We start from the raw sequence: 24,569 nt of genomic DNA on the forward strand, positions 1-24,569 counted from the left end.
CAAGCAAACTTTATATTTAGCTACAAAACACTTATAGATCACCCACAAATAGTTAGTATCGATCACTTGAAAAGGATATGAATGTACCAAAATCTTAATAGCTATTTTCCTAAGAGGATTGAAGGGAGTTAAAATGTACAGGGCAGAGGTGGCACTGAACCGGAAGATGGCCTTCCCTTTATTCAATACTATAAAAGTCTGTAAGATAGGAACACAACATAGAAGTATAAAAGTATAAACCATATAACTTTTTTGCCTACTTCTGTTATTTGTCATAATGAATCATTCCAATATTGCAATTCTTACTGTGCACCATGCAGCCAAACTGTCACTGGACATCCAATGGTGTCACTTACCTTTTACCTGGTACTTACCTGCAATTTTATCATACATAAGGTATTTGGCCAAGAGAATGTATTTATTTTCTTAATATTTTAAGCATCTGAGTTAAATGAAAGTCTTAAATTGGTATGTATTTCATTTCATTCTAAAACTCTTAAGACACTACATTCCTTTGATAGTGATTCCAAGCTTTCCCAATTCAAACATCTTGAAAATTAGTCCCTTAGAATGCAAAATCATTCAATAGAACTAATTCTTTTTTTTTTGAAATTATTTTTTAACCACTTATTCTTTAAAATAAATATCATCACTCTACGGGTAATAGGAAATAAAAACAGCCACCATCAAAACCACTCTTGAGTTAGATGGACATAATCCAATAATTGATTTTTGGAAGCCAAGCTCCCTGGAGAGTATCTGTTGACCAGGAGTGCTAAATTCTGTATTGGGATTTCTGAGTTAGCTGACACATTGAATTCTAATCCCAGTTGAATGCTCATCTCATGTAGTGATTTTTTAGCACAGAGGAAAACCCCAAAGCCCCCCAAAAACCTAGGTTCCATTAATGTAAATGGAATCACATTCTAAAAATTAGATATATTTCAGAGCAATTAGCAGTGTGCAGCCAAAAAAATAAAGTAGCAACATACAATGACATAAATTTCATATAACAGAAGATTCTGATTCTGTGTTTCTTAAAGCATTTACTAATAATCACATAACAAAATTTACCGTCTTAACCAATTCTAAATGTATACTTTAATATTGGCTTTTTAAAAGAATGTGTTGGATGGTTTATTATATAATGAAGTACCTTAGCGTCTTTTAAATCTGATTAGTTCAATAAAAATTTCATTACCACAACTCCTCAGGATAATGTTTACTGTACAAAGTTACTTCAATACCAATGAAGAAGTTCAAAATTGATGGTTGAGGAGAAAGGCTGATAAATAGCATTGAGCTTGAAATAGACTTCTCTTCACAGCCCAAGGGTGCAGAAAACTCATGGATTCATTTCAACATAATTAAATAATTATATGAATAATTATGTGCCTCAGAACAAATTTCAAAATAGCATTTTCACTGAATCAGAAATGAGATTCTATATATGAAATATCACTTTAAGGATACATTTGTATGAGTGTAACTCTTCATACATTAGATGGTGGTCAGATTTGTCACCTCTTCATATGTAGTTATTAAATTCAAGTAACATTTATTGAGTCCCTATATGATAAGCTGCTAATATGTATGATCATGTCAAACACATGGAAAGTATCATGGAACTAGTTTAGGTTCAAATATTAATTGAATTAAATATCAATGCAAAAGATGTATATTAACTATGTAGCACAATATGTGCAAATCTCTGTGCTATGGTTTATAGGGAAAACAAAGATAGACATGACCCCAAGAAGTCTGTATACTAGTAAATGTTCAACTATATCAGCTAATGGAAGAAAACTTAGAAGGATAAGGGAATGTTTACCTAGATCAGAGCTGTCCAATAGAAATATTATGAGAATTACAAATCTGAGACCATATGTGATTTTAAATATTCTGAGTCATAGTTTTAAAAAGTAAAGAAGCAAATGAAATTAATTTTAATAGTTTCTTTAGCCTAATATATCCATTATATTATCATTTCATGAAATCAATATTAAAAATTATTGAGAGATTTTACTTTTTTTTTTTTTCATACCAATTCTAAGTCTTCAAAGTCTGGACTCACCACATTTAAAGTACTTTAGCCACACTTGGCTAATGTCTATTGCATTTGGCAACACAGGTCAAGAGGTAAACCATGCATTGTACTGCTAGTTCAGACTCTCTTCAGCCAGGTAAAAATCAATTCTGATTTTAAAGGCAAACCAAGAAAAACAGGCAAACACCCCTGCTACTCAACAGTCTGACAATCTGGAGAGCAACGTTAGGAAAATATAAGTAGGATTTGTTTTAACTAATGTAGTTATTAAGAGTGCAGACTCTGGAGTCAGATGTCTGGCTCAAATGTAGCCTTCTAGCGGTGAGATCCTAGACAAGTTACTTCATTTTCATGTGACTCATTTGTCTCTTTTGAAAAATGGGAATACACATTCTTAGCTCATAAAGTTGTTAGGATTCCAATTCAGTAGAGATTCTGATGCCTAGTATTGTGTATTTTTCATAAAATACTCAGGTGATTCTTCAATAGCGGGGCTGTGAACCTGTGTTTCTTAATGAGCAATATTTAAAATTGCCCAAATTGTCAATGATTATGTTGTACACAAGCATTAAAATTCTTCCTCTTGACCTAGCTGCATGGTCAATAAGGAAACAATTATGTTATGAAAGTTTGGTAGAAACTGCTATTTATGAATCTGTGCTTGTTAGCATCAAGTGATTTTTGTCTCGGAGTTTTTAGAAAGCTATTTTTTAATAATTTTCTTCCCAAGGTGGACATTAAATCTAACAAGCCATAGTTTTCCAGTCTCATTTTCTAAAGATGTCCACTTCTAAAGAAATCTTAACTTTTTCTTCAATCTAGGGGCCATATTCCTTACAATGAAGCGTTTCAATGCAAGCCCCGATTTTGTATTTATCTAAAAAAATTACCAAAATTAAATTTACTGCATTTGCCTGCTTTGAAGGTAAATGCACTGACAAAAGTAATAGAGGAAGGTTAGCAATGGTCATAAACAACAGAAAATATAGAATACGGGTTGATGAAATTTATGCTTCAGCCTCAAAATTTAAAACAAGCGATTTTCAACTTGTACATACACTATGCTCCAAAGATATATTTGGAAATCAATTCTTTGAAACATTGAATATATTTTCCTATTGAAAGAATATATACATATATATATATATACATATACACATATACATATATATAGTTACATGCCACTCCAAATTGAGCCTATGTAATGCTCAATGAAAAGGAATTCTATATTAATGGTAAACTTTATTACCATGTAAAAGAAAATGTGACTCTGCAAATGGCAAAAGAATTCCAAGTTGGGCTGTAAGGTAAACCTTTCCCCTGATGTTGCCCTGGCATGTGACCTAGGGAAATTCCCTGGCTCAGTCTTCCATCAGAAGAGGAGTCAACCTTTTCCCAGTTCTAAACTGCTGGTTTGGGAAGAGATTCTAGAAGAGAGGGATAGAATGGGAGCCATGTGGCAGGAGGAGAGATATTTCAGAAGTTTTGGGTGTAAAGAACTTCATAGAAAGTCAAGAGATTCCTCTTGGTGCTTATCTCTGGGAACATTCCTCATCCCTGCCAACTCCACAGCGTCTAATACTTTTTCCCCCCTGGGCATTCTAAATGGTCTTACTCTATTTTGCGATAACCTGTGGATTCAGGCCAAGATTTTCCTCTTTTTCTGGCTCACTGGGGGAATGGAAAGCATTCTCACATGTTTACCACCTAACTGAAGGGAACATGTCTTATTTAAAATTTTTTTTCTCTCCTAGTCTTATTCTATTTTTTCCCTTTAGGCTTGGGATAAGCAGTCTAAAGAACAACCTGTAGCACTTGCCTGCCTGTGGCCCACCCAAGCTTTAGTATCTGGCCTTTACCTAATTACACATGTAATCTTTAATCCAGGGATCACAAGCCAAAATGCCCACAGAGGCTAGATGGTAGGAGGTCCTTATCAATTTTTGGTATGCAAACCAGTAATGCCAGATCTGATATTATAAGAGAAATCCGAAATATGCATGATTATATGTGTGTCTGTGTGTGTGTAATCTCTCAATTTATAGATCTTGGAAACTAATTCAAAATAAACAATAGTGCATGATTCAAAGCAAATGTATGTGTGGGCTCAATACCTCACAGTCAGTTAAAAAAAAACAAAAACAAAAACTGTTTTAAGCTCATCCAAAAGAAAAGAATTTGTATCCAAGGAAGAGTCTGTAAAGTTGCTGGTCCCTAGGCTTTAGCTGGGTGTAATAGTGGGGGTGGGGCCAGTGCCCTCCCACGGGAGGCCCAGCTGGGGTCTATCAGCCAGAGTTATAGCTGCCTCTGCCTCTGCCTCTGCCTCTGCCTCTGCCTCCACCTCAGAGAAGAGAAACTCTAACTGCAGGTGCGAGTAAAATCTGAGGGTCAAATATGTCCCAGTCTGTATCTTCAGCCTATATCGTGGGTGTGGTACATTATTATATGCTCAAGTTTTCACTGACTGGAGAGGACTACTTAGTGGCCCAGTTTTATTGCAGACTTGCTGTGTCAGAACTTTGAGCAAATTATTCCCTGTTGATTCTTACATCTGAATAGGGAAGATGTGAACGCCCTTAATGAATTCTAAAGTGGCCACAAAAATACAAGACTTTAAAGGTGAAAAGTGTGTGTTTGTCTGGTTCTCAAATACGTACACATACCAAAACTTGCATATTTGAAAGCAGGATCAGTTTTCACATTGGAACTTTGCTGCTCAACGTTTCCTCCCAAATTTCATATTCAGAAAACAATGTCATAAATCAGCTCTTGTCTGATTCTTGCGCACCTCCAAAATATATTTAGATCCCATCTATCATTCTCTGTTTTCATTGACAAAAATCTAGACTAAGCTTCCATAAACACTCCCAACTTGATCCTTAAAAATATAAAGTGGACCATGTCACTCCTGTACTCAAATCTTACTGAGAATTCATTTTGCCCTTAAACTTCGAATTCTTCAGTATGCACTTCAAAGCACCCTTACCTAGCCCTGGGCCACCTCCCCAACCACATCTTCTTTTCTTCCTACTTATTACAGTCCAGCTCTATTGCATGTCCACTTATAGGCTGTTCCCTTTCTCTGGAAAACTTTTCTCTCCTCTCCTTTCTACCTTGCAGACCCAAATTAAATGCATTTCTTTGCAGAGGCACATAATTTAAGTTTCCTGAATTGGTCCTCTTTGAAGAAAAAATGTTTATCACCCTGTAACAATCTGATGGGAAATGTAATTATCTATTTTTTAAAAGATTTTATTTATTTATTCATGAGACACACAGAGAGAAAGAGAGGCAGAGACACAGGCAGAGGGAGAAGCAGGCTCCATGTAGGGAGCCCAACATGGGACTCCATCCTGGGTCTCCAGGATCACACTCTGGGCTGAAGGCAGCGCTAAACCGCTGAGCCACCTGGGCTGCCCTTATCTAATGATTTTAGAAGTTGATCCAAGTTCACTGAGTCTTAAAGATTTTAGTTTTTACAAAGACAGGGCATGCTCCTGATTGAGCAGAAATAAGGAAGCAATAAGGCAGGCTTGGGAAATATTGCCCATCTAGGAGGTAAAGGGTACAGCTTACAAGGTGGTGTGAGTAGAGGGGCAGGAAAAGCAGCAATAGGCTTATTTAAATTCTATTATTGGCTTTTCTGTTCCACTGGCATTATCAGTGCAAAGACTACAAACCCAAAGTAGCATGGCAATGGGCCATAGAAACTGACAGATCTGTTTTAAATCTAGTATCCATTACTTAATAGCTTTGTGATCTTAGGCAAATTACTTCACCTCAGTTTCATTATTTTAGAATAAAGACAAGAGTTATCTTGGAAGGACATGAGGATTAAATAAAAACTGTAAATATTTTGACATGTAGTGTACTGAGTACAGTTATAATTTTTCCCTGCCTGGCATACTTCCTTCAGCTGACTCCATGTCTTCATTTTAGAGAACACCTCTGCTCCATTGTCTGCCCATGTGGCTTGGGTGGAGCTGAACCATCCCTTGGCAACATAGGTCAACGTGTGGCACTAATCTGGGCAAGGAGACCATCACATACCCAAGGCTACAGAAATTAATTCAGAGGAAGTCAAGGGAACTGATTAGAACAAATTCTAGGACTTCTGCTAGAGCTTTTGGAGAAAACATGAGCTTTTTCTTGGGGTTACTGGGCTGTAGGATGTTAGCGTGATGCTGCCAGTAGCCATTTCTGCCATCTTGTGGGAAGAGCCAGTCTGTGAATATAGCCAGCACAGGAGAAAGTAGAGCTCAAATGGAAAATGACTGCGTCCTGTTGTTGTTCTTTTAGCTGCTAGATCCTTTGATAGTAAAATGAGATTCACCTCACACATATATTTATTTATTAATTATTTAGCTTGTTTGTTTTCAAGAACTTGTTTCTGTTGGATTTTTGTCTGAATCAAAGGGTTTCTTCCTAACATAGCAGGTGCTTAATAAATGCTAACCTTGATTTTACTACCACCACCTTCATTTGGGGCTGTTTCTGAGCCAGAGATGGGGAAGTGATGAAGATAGGGGCATAAGGAAGAAATAATGGATGAGGTGGAGAAAGATTTGGAAGTCAACTATAGTGCTTTAGGTATAAGGGAGAGCCTGGGGGACTGCTAGCTCTAGAGGAGCTAATGATATGCCAAAAAAAAAGTTATAAATTGGCGACTGTTCATAATATAATTTATGGGATCATAAGCTTTTGTTTACCATCTACTTTTCTTATTTTCTGTTAAATTCTTTTTGCAAGAAAAACCCCTTAATTAAAAACAAAGCAAACAGCTCTCTCTACTCAATATAGCCATTTTAAATTCCTGCAGCAGTAACAGACCAGGCATGAATTTGAATCACAAATTCATATATGACTCTTCAAGCAGCTCCAATAAAGAGGCAGTATGCATCTTTTTTTAGAAGAGTTGATAAAAAGGGAGAATAAGTTGTTCATAAATGGCCCATGAGACAATCAAAGAAAGAATACATTTTTAAATGGATACATTTCTATATTCCATAATTAACAAACATCCATTTTCACTACAGATCTAAAATACTTCATTCTATTTCTAGGACACTGTCACAAAGGATATTTTCTTCCATGGTACTAATGAGTCATCTGTAATTTTAAGAAGAACATGAGAAGAAAGAAGTTTTCTGTAATAAAGAGTAGGTGAAGAATTTGAATGTATAGCCAAATGGTACAAAATTAAGCCAAACTATGAAAATAAATGTGGAAAAAAATAAGGGAAAAAAAGCTTAAAAAGTGTTCACAAGCTAATGTGCCTTGCCACATAGCTAATACAAATCAACAAACAAAAGGAACCCAACCTGGAATTGTGTTTTGAAGACCACTGGACCAGAGCTAACATGATAGGGAAAATTCTGTGACTATATTCTGATAGCACTGTTATTTTATTTTTTAGTTCTTATCGTGGACTGCTGAAGGCTTAAAACTTCTGAGGGTCTAGAAATGCTTCCATGCATCAGGAATGTTCATGAGATGGTTGCTACGATCTCTTCAGTTGTTACTACCATATTACTGACCACCATGGATTAAACTACTTTAACAACTTTAGTAGAACTCTTGAACATTATATAACTTGCACATTTTAAACTAGGGCAAAGAAGATAAAAATATGTGGGCATATGCCATCTGAAAATACACCATCAGCAATGACATTTCCAAAAGCTCACTGACATTGTCTTTTTAGAAGATCACAGAGGGCTTTAGTGTGGTTTGTGTGTTTCTATTCCTTACATATAAATTTCCTATATGGATACCACTGTACTTTATAACATAAAGCACAGATTCTGCAACCATTTTTATAGTGGCTTGCTTTGTTTATTCTATACATTAATAAGAAACTAGAGACTTTGTGTAGAGCTATAAATGGCACATGAATTATCGTACTTGAGTTAAACCTTTGGGAAGTAAGTCACTGGTCTCCTGATATTTGCATATTCCAACTCACTCGGGCAATAAAATCCACAACCCCAATATCAGGGATAGTGGGAAATTTCATCCTAAGAAGCATTTTCTCCAGGGACATTTCCACCATTAGACGCTTTGTCTATGCTAGGATTCCCATGTGTGTGTAATCCACCATTTTAATGAAGATTGCCTTGATGATCTCAGATATCCAAGTCAGAAAATAAAACTGGTTATCAAATATCAAAAGAAATAGTCATTATTTTAAAAAGGCTATTAATTTTCTAAGCATTCCAACTTTAATCAGAGCAAACTAACTTAGAATTTAAGGCTATTCCTCAATATTGAGATAATCCAATTATGGAGAGAAAATTTAAGACTAGAAAACAGTGTAATGGCAACCGTAGAACGTCTTCCCATGAAAATGCAAAAGAAGGAAATTTTAAACACATAGCTTAGTCATGTGCCCTAAGCATGCAGGGTTAGTTTCTAAGGATTACAGTGCTTCATTTGCATTGTTGTTGGATGGCTTACATTAGAAGACTTGCTTGATTGATGTCAGCTCAGTGGTAAGCCAATGCATGTGCCTTACCTTGGGGAAAACTTCCTGATAACAATATTTCTTTTATCGGGTTGTCCTGCTTGGACAATGTGATTTGTTCCAAAATGCCAAAATGTTTTTCCTTCCTCACACAATGTGCATTTGAAGATAAAGATAGATGAGGGTTAGAGGCAAGTCTGAATGTGAGCCTAACAAAGTTTTAAGGGTTACTTCAGCACAAGAATCTGGCTGGCTAGTCATTCCTTCAGAGTTGGTCTTTTATCCTCAGTTTTAACAACTTTTCTTTTAACTATTTGAAAAGATTTGCATAATTTTCTTTTCTATCTGCCTTTGTATCCTTTGTTACATATCATATGTTATAAGCCAATCAAGGGGTGTTCTTTTGGGGGGATACTCCTTCAACACAACTTGTATCAGTTTGAAAACTCTCAAATTGGGGCACCTGGGTGGCTCAGTGGTTGACCATCTGCCTTCCGCTCCAGTTGTGATCCTGGGGTCCTGGGATCAAGTCCTACATCAGGCTCCCCACAGGGAGCCTACTTCTCCCTCTGACTATGTCTCTATCTCTTTCTGTGTGTCTCTCATGAATAAATAAATAAAATATTTTTTAAAAAGGAAAGAAAACTCTTTAATTTAAAGCAAAGATTGATTGGATAATCTGGTTTTCACATAAAGAATTGCCCTTGTCAACATGTATTAGTTTGGTCTTTCTCAAAATAATCACTTACTGTTTTATAAATAAGGACATGGAGTATGAGCTGTGAGGCTAGATTTCAGCCCTGTTGATAAAGGGGTAGTCTCTGGGTAGCTTTAATTATTTTTAGATTATGATTCCTACCAGAAAGGTGGGGCATGGATATTGGGGGGCAGCAAAAGTCCTGCTGAGGATTGAGCTCACTATTCCATGATAATAGCACTTTTAGATAGGCTGTCCAATGGCTGAAAAAATAAAGGAACAAATTCTATGGTGTGAATGAATTTCTGCCTAGAAACACATCAGATTCCTTTAATAATGAAGCAATTTTAAATAAGTTAAAATGTTGTATAATTGAATTCTCTGCATTGTTACTTTCCTTATGCAAATAAGCCCTTCATCATTTGCTTAATTTGGGTTTTAGCTTTCCGGATATTATATTAAATTAATTTTCAAAGGATTAACTTAACCATAATGTGCAATTTATAATTTAAATGGTAGTTATAGGGATCCCTGGGTGGCGCAGCGGTTTAGCGCCTGCCTTTGGCCCAGGGCGCGATCCTGGAGACCCGGGATCGAATCCCACGTCGGGCTCCCGGTGCATGGAGCCTGCTTCTCCCTCTGCCTGTGTCTCTGCCTCTCTCTCTCTCTCTGTATGTGACTATCATAAATAAATAAAAATTTAAAAAAAAATAAATAAATGGTAGTTATAAAGTGGATAAACTTTTACCTGCTAAGATTTAACAGTACTATGTTAAAAAGCAAAGTTAAATAAAAGATAATAAAATCTATAGAAAGTGACTTTAAAAACTCTTTCTATACTGTATAACAGGCAAACCAGTTTTTAAAAAGGGAAAGTAAGTACTGAAATTGGTTATATCCCTAAAAATTAAAAAAAAAAAAATCTGAGCATAGTGAGATTTTTACCTCTGAAACTACAGTAGTCAATAAGAAGCAATTTGTGAAACTGTCTCAAATCCACATATTAAAATCACCAAACTTATACATCTAATAAGGACTAACTTGATACAGAACTGTGCCAGCAACCAAGAAGGTCCCTAAAAGTTTTGGGGGTATTTTAAGGCTCATGTCCAACTAAATAAATTTATTTGCTTAGTTACAATCTTTTTGCCCCACCCTTCTACCAAGAGTTCAAAGGTGAAAAAGATAATAAAATGTTGGAAGTTAACTAGTCATAAATTTAATGTAATATCAATATGATACATTTTTGCTTTTCCTTCTTGGTTTGGTGAAATCATGGTTATTATGAAAGACTGGGTGCTTAATATAAGGTATTCATTTCAAGCATGGATACAGAAAATGCAGGCATTTAAATATTATTTTATAAGTTCTTCAGAATACTATGTTTTTGTTAATTCTTACCAATATCAATATACTTCCATCAAGAAATTGAATAATTTTTTGAAATAAAAATATTTTAAGTAAATTTTTATGTATTAATAGTATTGAGAAAATGGTTGAATAGCTTTCACTATTTAAATTTTGATTTAACATTTGTCATACAGCAATTCAGTTATTTGTTTCATAATTCAGTTGATTGATATACTGAGTTTTAATGAATGTTACTGTTAAACATGATACTTCCCAAAGATACATGGATCCAAATGGAAAGAAAAAGTACATTATAATTTGCTCTGAATAACTTTTAAAACTATAGTTTGTATAGGAATGTTCTTTTCCAAGCAGAAAAAAATTTCTGCAGAAAATTGATTTATTATATATAACATTATATAGAAATTGAAACCCTTTGTGGCATCAAATATTGTTCCATGAGAAATTAATATTGACATTTTCGAAGTCTTTATCATTGTGATACTTTCAGGATTTTCAAGTGCAGAAGCCACATCAAATTGTATAGTTAATACAATCTCTGGGGAGAACTTTTTAATTTGTTAAATTAGCTGCCTGCCTACAACATATATTTATTTTTAGGTATCCATTATGGTGCATTTGGGACAGCTCCATCTGTTAGGATATCAATTTATTTCTCATGCATGCATATACATAAAACACATTTACATAAAACACATACAAATGTGTTTTATTTTTTAAACAGAAGGACTTTCTGCTAATTTGGCATGTGTTGGTACTATAATAGTCCAAGGTAGGCAGAAGGCAATTAGCAGTAAAATATGCCTGATAAAAAACACTCACTTTTTTATTGATATAGTATGGGTCCAGGTCCTCCAGCGGCTCTGACACCATCTCTGGAGGGATGTCTCCATAAATAAAAGGAAGGTTCTTTCCAGCTTCCAAGTCACTATTTGGCTTTGGGCCATTTTCGTCATCATCTTTCTTGTCTGGTTTGGGATTCTTAGCCTTTTCTTCTGCAATGCGTCTTTCAATAGCCGCAAGAGATTCTCTGGTGAAGAAGTTGAAGCTGTCAGGTCCTGGTGGTACAAGCACTGTTTGCTCCATCTTGTCATCCTGCACATTTTAATTACCATTTACTCTGCATATGAAAGTCCTAAAAAAAAGAAGGATGCAGATATTCTAAGGAGATTAAGAGAAGATTTTAATACCTATAAACTCTAGTCATGAAATATAAACTAGAGGATTGGATTTTTGTTTCCAATTAAATGAAATGCAATTGTTAAATTTTTTGGTAGTAAGACCATTTAACACCAGGTCTACCCTTTTAATAAATGTTTAAGTGTGCATGACAGTATCATCAAAGTGTGCATGACAGTATCATCAGCTACCAGCACAAAGATGTACAGCAGATGTCTAGTACTTATTCATCTTGCATAACTAAAGCTTTATACCCTTTGAATGTCAACTCTCTATTCCCCCTCCCCTGGCAACCACCATTCTACTTTTTGCTTCACTGGCTTGGGCTTAACAGATATGTTTTCTATCTCAGGTTTTGTTAAGTGTCCCATGTTTATTCATTCTTTTGCTTTGCCAATACAGGAACTGTGCCATGACTTAAGAAAGCAATTCAACTATAGCCTTAATTAAAGCACATTAGGCTAAATACCATCGTGTCTCTAATGGGCTGTTCACTCTGTAAGCCACCCACATGAGGATGGATCCCCATAGAGGCAATGGATAGCTTATCAACAGGATCAAGTGGAAAGGGAGTTGACTCTGAGAGGATATAAAAATCCAACCCTTAGGTCCTGACAAGTGGCTCCTGGCCAAGCGGATCAAAACAGTTTGCTGCAGCCAGCCTTAATAACCAATCAAATAATCAGTACTGATGGAGTTGCAGACCTGAGTCTTGAGCTAATCTGAGATTGAGACAACTGGATCTGTGACCTGCTCACATCATTAGCCATGGCAGGGTTGGCTTACTTGAATGCACACAGAGATGTTTCAGTGTTGGACAAATGCCATTCATGTGACTAGGAATGAGAAAAAGAGTAGGCTGGAAAGAAATTCCTAGATTGGGCTTCAGATGGGAAAAGACAGCAGAATTCTTCTATTTTGGGAAAAAATAATCGGAAAGAAGCCAGGGTGCCATAAGCTCAACAAGAATGGAAGTGTTTTTCTTCACCCAAGCAATAATGCTATTCTTGCTGAGTCTATAGTCCTATAGTGCTAAACATATTACAAGGACCTGAGGCAAAACTCTCAACTCCATACAGCAGAGTCAGATCTGACCTGATGCCAGGAGCCAAATCCCAGATGCATAGTTTTAAGGTATATTTAATATGAGCTCAAATTTCACAGATACTATGGAGCCAAGACTTCCCAGAGCCGAGTCTCCTGCTCAGCCATGAGTTTTATTTGGAAACTGTGTTAACTCATTAAGGTCAACAAGCTATGATGCAGTTAATTGCAGCTTTGGTGTATGTAAACTGCAATAATAAAACTGCAGCCATAACTGTTTTGTGAAGAGTCCTAGAGGGACCTCAAATTTCACTGAAGGATGTTCCCACCGCTGGCAGGTTTATGACCGTATTTTTCAGTGGATGGCCAGAAACAAGTGGGATGTTCAAGTCTAAATCTGTACCCTCTGTCTAGTAAGTGAACTAACTTTCATACAATCTACTTTCCATCAGCCTACAAGAATAGAAAAATTAAATCAGTAAATTTAAATGAATGGAAAAGGGATATTTTACCCCAAAACTCTATCTGACCCATAAGGCATCAGGAAACCCTGGCAGTTATTTATTTGGAAATAAAAGTTTAGGGATAACAACTATGGTGCGTTTTCTCATAAAGGAAGTATTATGACACGGATGTTTTTACTTTACAGTGTAAACCCTCCCTGCCACCTGTTCTTCAGCACTCAGTTCTGTTCCCAGAGGTAACCAATGTTATGGGTTTCCATATATTTTTCCAGGTATGTAACAGGTAAACACTAAGCACATGAGCGTGTGCATACTCACACATTTTCTATTTAAAAACACATACACACAGTATCTTAGTATACAAACTCTTCATTTTTCACTTAAAATATATTAGAGTTCATTCCTTATCAATTTTTATAGATTCAACTTTTTCATCGGCTACATGGTTTTCAAACCATTGTTTGTATGTACTATAATTTATTGCACCAATTGTCCAGCTATGAGTATTCAGGTTGTTTCCAAACTTTTGCTTTTATAAATAAAGATGCAACAAATATATTTCATCCACATACTTTCACATATATGTGGACATATTTATGGTATCAGTTTCTAAAAATGGACTTGGCTGTGTAAAAGGTGAATAGTTAATTTTAATATTATTGCAAAATTACTTGCTATGAAGTATTGGTTTTCCTGACAGCAATATAATGCTGTGCCTGTTCATCTATATCTTCACCACATAATATGTTATTATATATTCAATATTTCTAATCTGATTGGGACAAAAATGGGATCATATTATAGTTTTAATTTGCATAGTGCAGAAAAGCTGAACTTTTTTCTATATGGTTAAGAGTTTTAAAATTTTCTTTTCTGTGGCTTATTTATTTATTTATTTATTTATTTATTTATTTGTCTTCCTATTTAAATAACAGTCCATGTTTCCATTTTTTCCTTGCTAATCTATATCAATTTTTTTAGATATGGCATCAACAATTTAATTTTGGGCCTTTTAAAAGGGTATATTTTTTCTGAGTTTGTGGTGTTTTTGTGCTATAGGTTAAGACACTTTTAAAAATATTTTTGAATGTTAACATGATGATTTAACTGTAGCTCTTCTTTGACTCCCAGATTTTGTGTCATGCTGAGGAAAGCAACCATGTCCCTGGGGGAGTGGAGTGATATATGAGAGATCATATTTTCTTCTTGCATTTCTAGCATTTTTATGCTTTAATTTTATACATTTAACTCTTTAATCTATTTGGAATTTGTTGTCTATATGGAATAAGGTAGATTCTTTTTTTCCTTAGTTATTCCAATGAACATTGACTACTACATAAGCTAACTATACATATATCTATTCATTTGTATGAACCCCAAAGTCAGTAGCGAATCTTATGAAGTAATTCTAGAGGTATTTTCATTAAAGTCAAGAAAAAAATCAACACTATTATTTAATAATTTTCTGAAAGTACAAGCCAATCGAATTAGAAGTGAGAAATAATTGTACTTATAATAATAATAAGGACAAGGAAGTAGAATTGTACTTATTTGCATATTCTGTAATTGTATACCTAGAAAACTTAACAGAAACATCTGGAAAACTCCTAGAAGTAGTGAGAGAATTAAGTATCCGGGTTTAAAAGAGAAAAAAACTCAAAGGATTTTCTTTACAGGAACGTTATGCACCTAAAAATACAATAGAAGAAACTAGAAGCTTTCTCACTATGATTAGAAACAAAACAAGGATAGCCCTTCTCACCACTCCTTTTCACACTGTGCTGGAAGTCTTAACTACTGCAATAAGACAAAAATAGGAAATAAAAGATATACAGATTAAGAAGGAAGAAATAAAAGTGTCTTTCTTTGCACATAACACACATAACAAATTTTCCATGTAGAAAACCCAAAAGAATTAATTAAAAACCGACCAACCTACCTACCAACCTCCTGGAACTAATAAGCAGGTACAGCAAGGTTGCAGGATACAAGATCAATGTACAAAAGTAAATTGCTTTCCTATACATCATCAATGAACAAGTGGGAAATTTGAAATTAAAAACACAAACCATTTACATTAGCATACCCTGAAAATGCAATTTTTAGGCATGAACCTGACAGGTTATGTGTACAAGGTGTATATGAGGAAAACTACAAAACTAATAAGAGAAATAAAAATGAGCTAAATAATGGAGATATTCCCTGCTCATGGATAAGAAAACTCAATAATTTCAAGATGTCAGTTTTTCTCAACTTGATCTCCGGTGGTCAACTGATCCATTGATCAATGCAATCTCAATCAAAATTCCAGCAAATTATTTTGTGGATACTGGCAACTTGATTCTCAAGTTTATATAAAGAAGCAAAAGACCCAGAATAGCCAACACAATACTGAAGAAGAAAAACTTGGATGACTGACTTGACTTCAAGGCTTACTATAAAGCTACAGAGACCAAGTAGTGTGGTATTGGTGACAGTATTGACAAACAGGTCAACAGAACAGAATAGAGATTCCAAAATAAGCCCATATAAATTAAGTCAAGGGATCTTTGACAAAGGAGCAAAGGCAACGTTATGTAGCAAAGATGGTCTTTTCCAATGGATGGTGCTGGCTAGAATTGGACATCAACATGCAAAAATATGAATCCAGACACAGACCTTACACTCCCCACAGAAAGTAACTCTAAATGGATCACAGAGTTAAACATAAAATGCAAAACTATGACTCCTAGAAGAGAACATAGAAGGAAATTTAGACGACCTTTGGTTTGGGAATGCCTTTTTAGATAAAAAAACAACAAGCATGATCCATGAGAAAAAATAATTGATAAGCTGGATTTCATTAAAATAAAAACTGCTCTGTTGACTACAATTTCAAGAGAATGACAGGACAAGTCTCAGACTGGCGGAAAATAGTTGCAGAAGATAAAGCTGATAAAGGACTGCTATCCAAATATTCAAAGACACTCCCATATAATGGCAGAGATGATTTTAAATTTTTTAGGGCAAGGGCAATCATTTCTGAAGCACCAGAAGATTTAGCAACATTTCAAAATTGAAGGGTTCCCATGTTTGATGTTCTTCCTGTTGCTACAATCAGGCTGCAACTAAGGGGTAACATATTTCATAGATTCTCCAGCTTTGACACTTCCCAGATGTGTTTAGAACTTCTTTTTAATTGAACTGCCCCAGAAAAAATGTAAACACATTTTATTTTAGTTCAAAAGAAAAAAATACACACAAAGAACTCTTAAAAGTCTAAATAAGAAAACAATCAACTTGACTGAAAAAAATTATCAAAGACTTTAATGGATACCTCGCCAAAGAAGATACACAGATGGAACAAAAGCATATGAAAAGATGCTCCATATCATATGTCATCAGAAAAATGCATATTAAAACAAAGAGAAATCACTACCCACATATCAGAATGGCCAAATACTGATACTAAAACATTGATAACACAAAATGCTGACAGGACTGTGGAGTAACAGGAACTCTCATCCACTGCCATCTGGACAGCTAAAAGGTACAGCCACTTTGGAAGATAGTTTGGCAACTTTTTAAAATGAAACGTACTTTTAGCATACAATCCAGCAATTGCTCTCCTTGGTATTTACCCAAATGGTTTGAAATCCTATGTCTACACAAAACCCTGCACACAAATGTTTATAGCAGCTTTATTAATAAAAATTGCCAAAATGTAGAAGCAATCAAGATGTCCTGAAAATGTAAATGGATCAATAAAAGGTGGTATATCCTGACAATGGAATACTATTTAGCACTAAAAATAAATGAGCTATCCAGCCACAAAATGACATGGAGGAAACTTAAATGCATAATAGTAAGTGGAAGAGTCGATCCGAAAAAGCTATATACTGTATGATTCCAATTATATGACATTCTGGAAAAGGAAAATTATGGAGACAGTAAAAAGATCAGTGGTTGCGGGGGGTTAGTGGAGAAAAAACAATGAATATGCAAAGCACAGAGAATTTTTACGGCAGTGAAACTTTTCTGAATGGTACCATAATGGTAGATACAAGTAACCATATATTTGTCCAAACCCATAGGATGTTCAACATCAAGTGAACAATAATCTAAACTTTGTACTTGGGGTGATAATAATGTGTCGATGTAGATTCACCAATTATAACAAAATGATACTGTGGTATTGAACTGTACTTAAATGGGGGCTGGGCATATAGGGGAACCTTGAACTTCTTGCTCAGTTTTATGTGAACCTAAAAAATAGTCTATTTAAAAGGGGAAGTTACAATTAGTGAATAGTTCATAAATACAATGTAAGAAATTTTTTCAATCTTTGAATAAATCTAAAACATTATAAATGGAAAGACATATCCTTTTCTTGGATGGAAATACAATATAATAAAGATATGAAGTTTTCCTAAGTTAATAAATTAAGTATAACCTTCACAAAATAATAATATAACTCCTACTTTCTTCTTGTTTGCTATCTGGTATGTCTTTGCTCATCCCATTTGGTTTTATCCTTTTCATTTCACTGCTTTCTTTTGGAAATTCCTTATTATGTATATGTTTAGATCTTGTATGTAGGTATATTATAAATATATATAATCATTGTGGCCAATTGCTGCCCTATGTTGGAGATCATTGCCCATGAAGTTGTGTAAATGAACAGAAAGTTACTAAAAGTCTTCCTATTTTTCAGAAATAGTCCATTTGAGAAAAGTCCTCCAGGCAAATCTTCCTGATTATTGGCTGTGAGTTTCAACTGGAGAAGTAAACAACCGGGAAGACAGAAGAAAAGAATTTTACATTGACAAATATGATCATTTTAACTGTATTACAAATAACTATAAATTAGTTCAGATACTAGAATTACATTTATATATGAGCAATTTCATGGATATTATAGTGACATCACACTGAGATTAATGTAAGGCTTTTTGCAACTCTAGTAGACCTTATATTCAAATATCTACTTAAAAATAAACCTTATATTAATTATATGAATAAAAAAATTTTAATTGGGATGCCTGGGTGGCTCAGTGGTTGAGTATCTGCCTTTGGCTCAGGGTGTGATCCCAGAGTCCTGGGATCAAGTCCCATATCAGGCTCCCCACAGGGAACCTGCTTCTCTCTCTGCCTGTGTCTCTGCCTGTCTCTCTTTGTGTCTCTCGTGAATAAATAAATAAAATCTTAAAAAATTTTTTTAGATTATAACCTATCCCATAAGTTTATTTATTTTTTTATCCCATAAGTTTATTTATGGAATATTTAGAAACTATCAGATACAATTCAATATAAATATTTTGTCAGTAACACTATAGAAAAAAGTTCTAAATTATATTTGAAATTTGTACATACTTTGCTAGAAAATATAAAAGTGAATCATGAGATTTTCATTTATACTTGAAAGGAAACTTCACTCTTCAGTGCAAAAATGTATAATTGAATAAATGGTCCTAAGTTTATGAGACTATAGCTCATTTGATAATGGAAGAGGGAACCTCAAAGAATCGATGGTTTTGGCTTACACCTCTTTCTTTACAAGAGAAACAGCATTTATATGTCTTTGGGTTGACAGAGGAGCCCTTGCTAACTTATAAAAGAGGCAAGATGACATGTTCACTTTCTCAGTGAAAAAACTTCAAAGACACACATATATATTTTCAAGAAGAATAGGGATATTTAGATCAAATTAAAAAAGAGAACTAAAAAAAAATAAGTAACCATAATTAGGAACAAAAAATAACAGGAAAGATATGTTAACAGAAAGCAAATGTGAAAAAGACAAAAAATGTTGGGGTGGCTAGGTGGCTCGGTTAAGTGTCTACCTTTGGGTAGGATCATGATCGCAGGGTTCAGGGATGGAGCCCTGCATCTCCCTCTCTCTCTGCCTGTTGCTCCCCTTGCTTGTATTCTCTCTCTGTGTAAAAAAATAAATAAATAAAATCTTTTTTTAAATATGGGAATAAGTAGTATAATGGACAATAGAAAAATGGAAGGGGCACCTAGGTGGTTCAGTCAGTTAAGTGTCTGCTTTCAGCTCAGGTCAGGATCCCAGTGGGAAGTCTGTTTCTCCCTCTCCCTCTGACCCCCAACCCCCTTGTGTGTGCATGCAGGTGAGCTCTCTCTCTCTCACACACAAACAAATAAATAAATAAAATCTTTGGGGAAAAAATGGAAGAATTGTTCTTCAGGAAGACAAGCAAAACAGGGATCCCTGGGTGGCGCAGCGGTTTGGCGCCTGCCTTTGGCCCAGGGCGCGATCCTGGAGACCCGGGATCGAATCCCACGTCGGGCTCCCGGTGCATGGAGCCTGCTTCTCCCTCTGCCTATGTCTCTGCCTCTCTCTCTCTCTCTCTCTTTCTCTCTCTCTCTGTGACTATCATAAATTAAAAAAAAAAATTAAAAAAGGAAGACAAGCAAAACAATAGTAAAAAACAATCAGATATGAAGTTCTATAGAAGATAAGAAAAAAAAAAGGAAAGAAAAGAAATGGAAGCCAGAGGCTGTGGAAAGAAGGTCATAAAAAATATAGAATTTGTGACTGGAAAGAAATAAAGTAATAGCCCAATATTAATTAATATGGATGAAAGACTAATAAAAAGGGAAAATTTATCAGAATGTAGAAATAATAAATGATACATTCTGATGATATCAAACTGATATAAAAAAGGGAAGCAAAATCAGTGCCATTAGAATTACATTTTAGTAATATTACACATTCTTGGAGAGCTTTGTAATATCCAAAAGTTAGTAATGAGAATATTCTGTATCATTTCTAAGATTTCCTGAATTCCTTACATAATTATTATAATAAACATTCTATTACTGGATGAAGTTTTTGCGTCTAGACATTTTGTATTTCTCTTTTCTATAGAAGATTAAGTATGTATTACATACAGGACTTGAGCAATTGTGTATCACAGCCAAAAGATTTTTACACTGAGGTGGCCTAGACTGGTGAACAATATGGTTTTGATCATCTTTGTAAAAAAAAAAAAACTCCATTTAAAGTAACCTTTACCCATGAGGTCTCATACTCAGACTTCTTTGGGCATCTGAATTTTTCCATCCAAATGGAAATGTCTACAATAGCTCAAATTGAAGCATTTCATCTTCATTGCGGCATTTCATACAAATAGCCTTAAGCATGAAGGTAATCTTATAAATGCTTTGTCTGTGAAGAAGTCTGGCCTTTTATAAGTTAAGGACTATGTAACTTCTTTTTCGAAAGCACCTCTGTCCATGACAACTTGGGCCTGGGTGTGCAGGTCTGCCTAACTCTGGAATTTGATTTGCGGGCTTTTTGGGTCTTTCACACAAAGCTACATCCTCCAAACAAACTTCTACGAAGTATGAAGGTGAAATTTTATTCCTTTCTTAGTCCTCTGTTTAATTTTTCTCTTGGTTCTGAATGTGAGTGAGAAAGACAGATGCTATTTAATGTTCCCCTTAAGAGACTACTAATACCCACAACTTTGCATTTTAATTTAATCGTGGGTTTAGGTGAAGAAATAGCATAACTGCTAACTTCTGATGAGATATTTTTGCTTCCATGGTGTCCTTAAATTCCATGTTGTATTTAAAGCCTAAAAGCAATCCCCCCTCTTGCCTGCCTGCCCCTCCTGCCACCAACATGGTGAGACAATCCTCATCTTTTCCTCCAAGGTTCTACTGCTACCGTTATGAGTTATTAAATTAATTACTACTATTTTTATGCTTTATCTGGCCCTGAAAAAATTTACGGGGGGGGGGGGTATCAATTGACCAATTGATGAGTGAACCAAACATACAGCTTTATGTTTTCTCAGGTGTAGCTTTTAAGTTTCTCTTTACATACGAGAATATATGTAATCCTTACTATAATAGTATTTTGATGCTGATGAGGAACAAGTCACTGGAAACTACAAGAAAGGCTTTTAGGCAGAGAGGACTTAGTTTGCCTCAACCTCTGAACTTCTGAAAGGTTAAGTAAGGTATTTTAAGAGAATCAAAGAGAAGTCACCATAAAATCAAGAAATAGCAAACATTTAAAGAAGAGTTAGGGATCATCTAATTCATCCCTCTCACTTAATAGAAAACAAACTGAATCAAAGCAAAATTGATATTTCTTTTTTGAGAATTTTTGTGCTTTCTACTTCCAAAATAAATATGTGATATGTCCAGGGTCACACAGCTTAATAATGGCAGAATTGGAATCAGAATTTTTATTCCCTGACTCCCAAACCAGTGCCTGTCCATTCTCATAGTACAAAATAATTTTCAAGTACTTACATGATCTTAAACTTCAGTAAAGTATATGCAAATATAATATTAGTAGCCACCTTAAACTAATATTCACTTGAATTATATTCCTGAGACACCCGAAACAAATCTAGTAAATAAAATATTTTGGCAGAAATGGAGACTATCTTAGAAAATCTTAAAAACAGGAGACATCAAAGCAAATGGTTATTGTAATGTTTAAATTTAGAAACTATATCACTATATCATGCAGGTGTAAAACCTGACGAACTATATTTCCACAGTCAATTTATATTTTACTTCAATAATGGTTTTCATTTTATTTTATTTATTTTTTAATTTAAATTTTAGTTAACATACAGCGCAATATTAGTTTTAAAGTAGAATTCAGTGATTTATCACTTACATACAAAACCCAGTGCTCATCATAACAAATGCTCTCCTCAATCCCCATCATCCATCTAGCTCATCCTCCACTCTTAAGTAACTTTTTAATGCTTTGCTAAACCTGGCTATTTCTAGTTGTCTACTGAGCAGATCACTTTCTATAATTCATCTGCCCCACTTCAATTTCTCCAAAGATTTCCTTACACCAAAGTTATAATTATATGACATTTATGTATCTTGTTCACCTTATACTATATAATTTGAGGTTGGGAAAATTCATATATCTGCAATTCTGTTTTTAAAGTGATTTGATTTTCATACTGAGGAGAAACCAGACGGACTCCTGCCAAAATGACTGTCAGCTTCTGTACAGTCCCATTACTATTCTGAGCACATAAACCATCTGGGCATGACAATTCATGAAGTGTTTCAGTTGGTTTTGTGGTGTATCTGCCACCTATTTTATAAAAGAATGTTGCTGCCAATAATAATAAAAATAACTAGGTAAAATGTTATTCTTACAGTTGTGATCTCACATAACTCTTTTTTTTAACACCCAAGAAAGAAACTGCTTTTTACATAGAATTTCACAAGCCTAGGAAATACTGTTTTACAAATTTCTTTTCTAGGAATAATTTGGTTTGGTACATGTATTAAAAAGTCCTCATGAGTTTTTACAATACGCATTTTTACAATTATAATTGAGATTAACAAATGAAATTGCCTATTTCATTCACATCTTTAAAACATTTACATTCTTGGGACACCTGGGTGGCTCAGCAGTTGAGCATCTGACTTCAGCTCAGGGCTTGAATTCGGGGTCCTGGGATCAAGTCCCTCATCAGGCTCCCTGCATGGAGCCTGCTTCTCCCTCTTCCTGTGTCTTTTCCTCTCTCTCTCTCTCTCTCTCTCTCTCTCTCTCTCTCCCTCCCTCCCTCCCTCCTTCTCTTTGTCTCTTATGAATAAATAAATGGAATGTTTAAAAAATTTACATTCTTTAAAATATTTGTAATCCATCCTTAAATTTTCATGCTGTATGCAGATCACATTTAAAATAAGGTCATATATCTAACATACATTGACATCCACATTGTGTATTTCAAGAGTATTTTTCAGGGCATTTGAATAATAAACCACGAGCTCCACAAATCATTCAATCCACTGTTGCCCTGGTCGATCCAATATCAATAAACTACTTTGGTCAAACCGACATCATTTATTACGCTGGTAAATAGATGGTCTGTATTTACTTCAGATGCTAATGCAAAATTAGCACAAAGAGTAGAATTTAAAAGTATATATATTGAACTAAAATAAAACACTATATTCTAGGGATGTTTAGAATCGAGGAATATATAATGTATTATTTTTTCAATTAATAAAATTGTGCAATTATTAGGCATTTTTGCCTCACTGTATAATTACTGAATTAAATGTTAGAAAAGCAAAATAGGACCTAATGTCCCAATCCTATCAGTTGGAATTAACTTTGAATATATACTAATTTGGCAATATGTTTAAGACAGTATTTAAAGAATTGAAAAAAAATACATTGACTCATTCAAATCAGTTCCCAAAATGTGCTTGATCATACATATACTGTTGTACCCCAAACACTTGTATTTTTGCTTCACAGAGAATTTTCCTACTCAAATTTAGCTCTGATAGATTCCATCCTGCCTATAATCCTATTTTCCTTTGTCCTGTGGCAAATTCTATTAGGCAAAATAGTTCACTGGGTTCAGTCTTATGGGCAATTGCTATTTCCATGCCTTTAACTATACCATTAATTCGTTCCCTGAATTCCAGAAACCACTCAACTACCACCCAGTACAGGATATATCACTTCGTGTATTCCTGAATAAAAGGTTGTAATGATGTTAGGAAGTGCTGGCATATTTGTATCCTAGACTTTCACTGAGAGACTTAGCCTTTAGATAACTCATTACAGGGTGGCAACATTTACTGAAATATAAATTTGTGTGTGCTCTGCTTATATGTATTTTTTTATCATTTCAAGCAAATGGAATGCTAAAGTCTTTATTACCTCATGAATTTTAGTAGAGGAATAAACAGAAGCTGCATGAAGTCCATGCTTTCTTCCCTCTGGGAAAACCCTTACGCGCATTGCAGACATGAGGTTAGAAATCCCAGAGCAGGGAGATGGGGGAGAGAGCTGCCTCTGTGAGTAGTCAGAGTCTCTAGACAGGGAAGGGGTTGGCAGTGCCTTAGGCAGGTGTTAAAATCTCAGAAGGGACAGCTGGCAGGGGAGATCCTTGACAGGGAGAGTCTTGGTCCTGCAAAAAAAACTCCTCTTTACGTTGAACATCGCCCACTGCAGCAGGTGCAATGAACTTGAAGGGGTGAAATGAGCGCTTCAGTGGGATTCAACTGTGGGAGATGTGCAATCGTTTGCTTCCCCTAAGGAGATGATACATCATCACCAACTGCCTTGTGACTTGTAGCCCTTCCGGGTAGGTGGAACATACTTCCAGGGAACATAATTCCCATTGTCCCTTTGACCAAGTGATTTGCTTTGGCCAATGGAAGATGGAAAGACAGAGTCTTCAACTACACAGAAGCTCACCAGGCAAAATGTTGTGGTTCCACCCAGCCTTATTCTTTTCCCTCATTCTGGAGAAGGGCATTTCTCAAATAGAGTCTGCTCCCTCAGCCTTG

At 35.1% G+C, this 24,569-nt stretch overlaps 1 protein-coding gene across 7 annotated transcripts in view; it reads right to left on the reverse strand.

Moving 5' to 3' along the window:
• The window catches only part of LOC112668030 (sodium channel protein type 1 subunit alpha), a 277,785-nt gene that overhangs the window by 65,656 nt on the left and 187,560 nt on the right, over positions 1-24,569 (reverse strand). For all 7 annotated transcript variants that reach the window (XM_049106361.1, XM_049106360.1, XM_049106359.1 and 4 more), the window contains 2 exons: positions 11,401-11,713; positions 78-198 (listed from right to left, as the gene is read on the reverse strand). In XM_049106361.1, coding sequence (XP_048962318.1) covers positions 78-198; positions 11,401-11,664 — 385 coding nt within the window. In that variant the 5' untranslated portion in view covers positions 11,665-11,713. The remainder of the gene's footprint in view (positions 1-77; positions 199-11,400; positions 11,714-24,569) is intronic.

Source organism: Canis lupus, chromosome 36 (genome assembly GCF_003254725.2).
Source record: "Canis lupus dingo isolate Sandy chromosome 36, ASM325472v2, whole genome shotgun sequence".
NCBI lineage: Eukaryota > Metazoa > Chordata > Mammalia > Carnivora > Canidae > Canis > Canis lupus.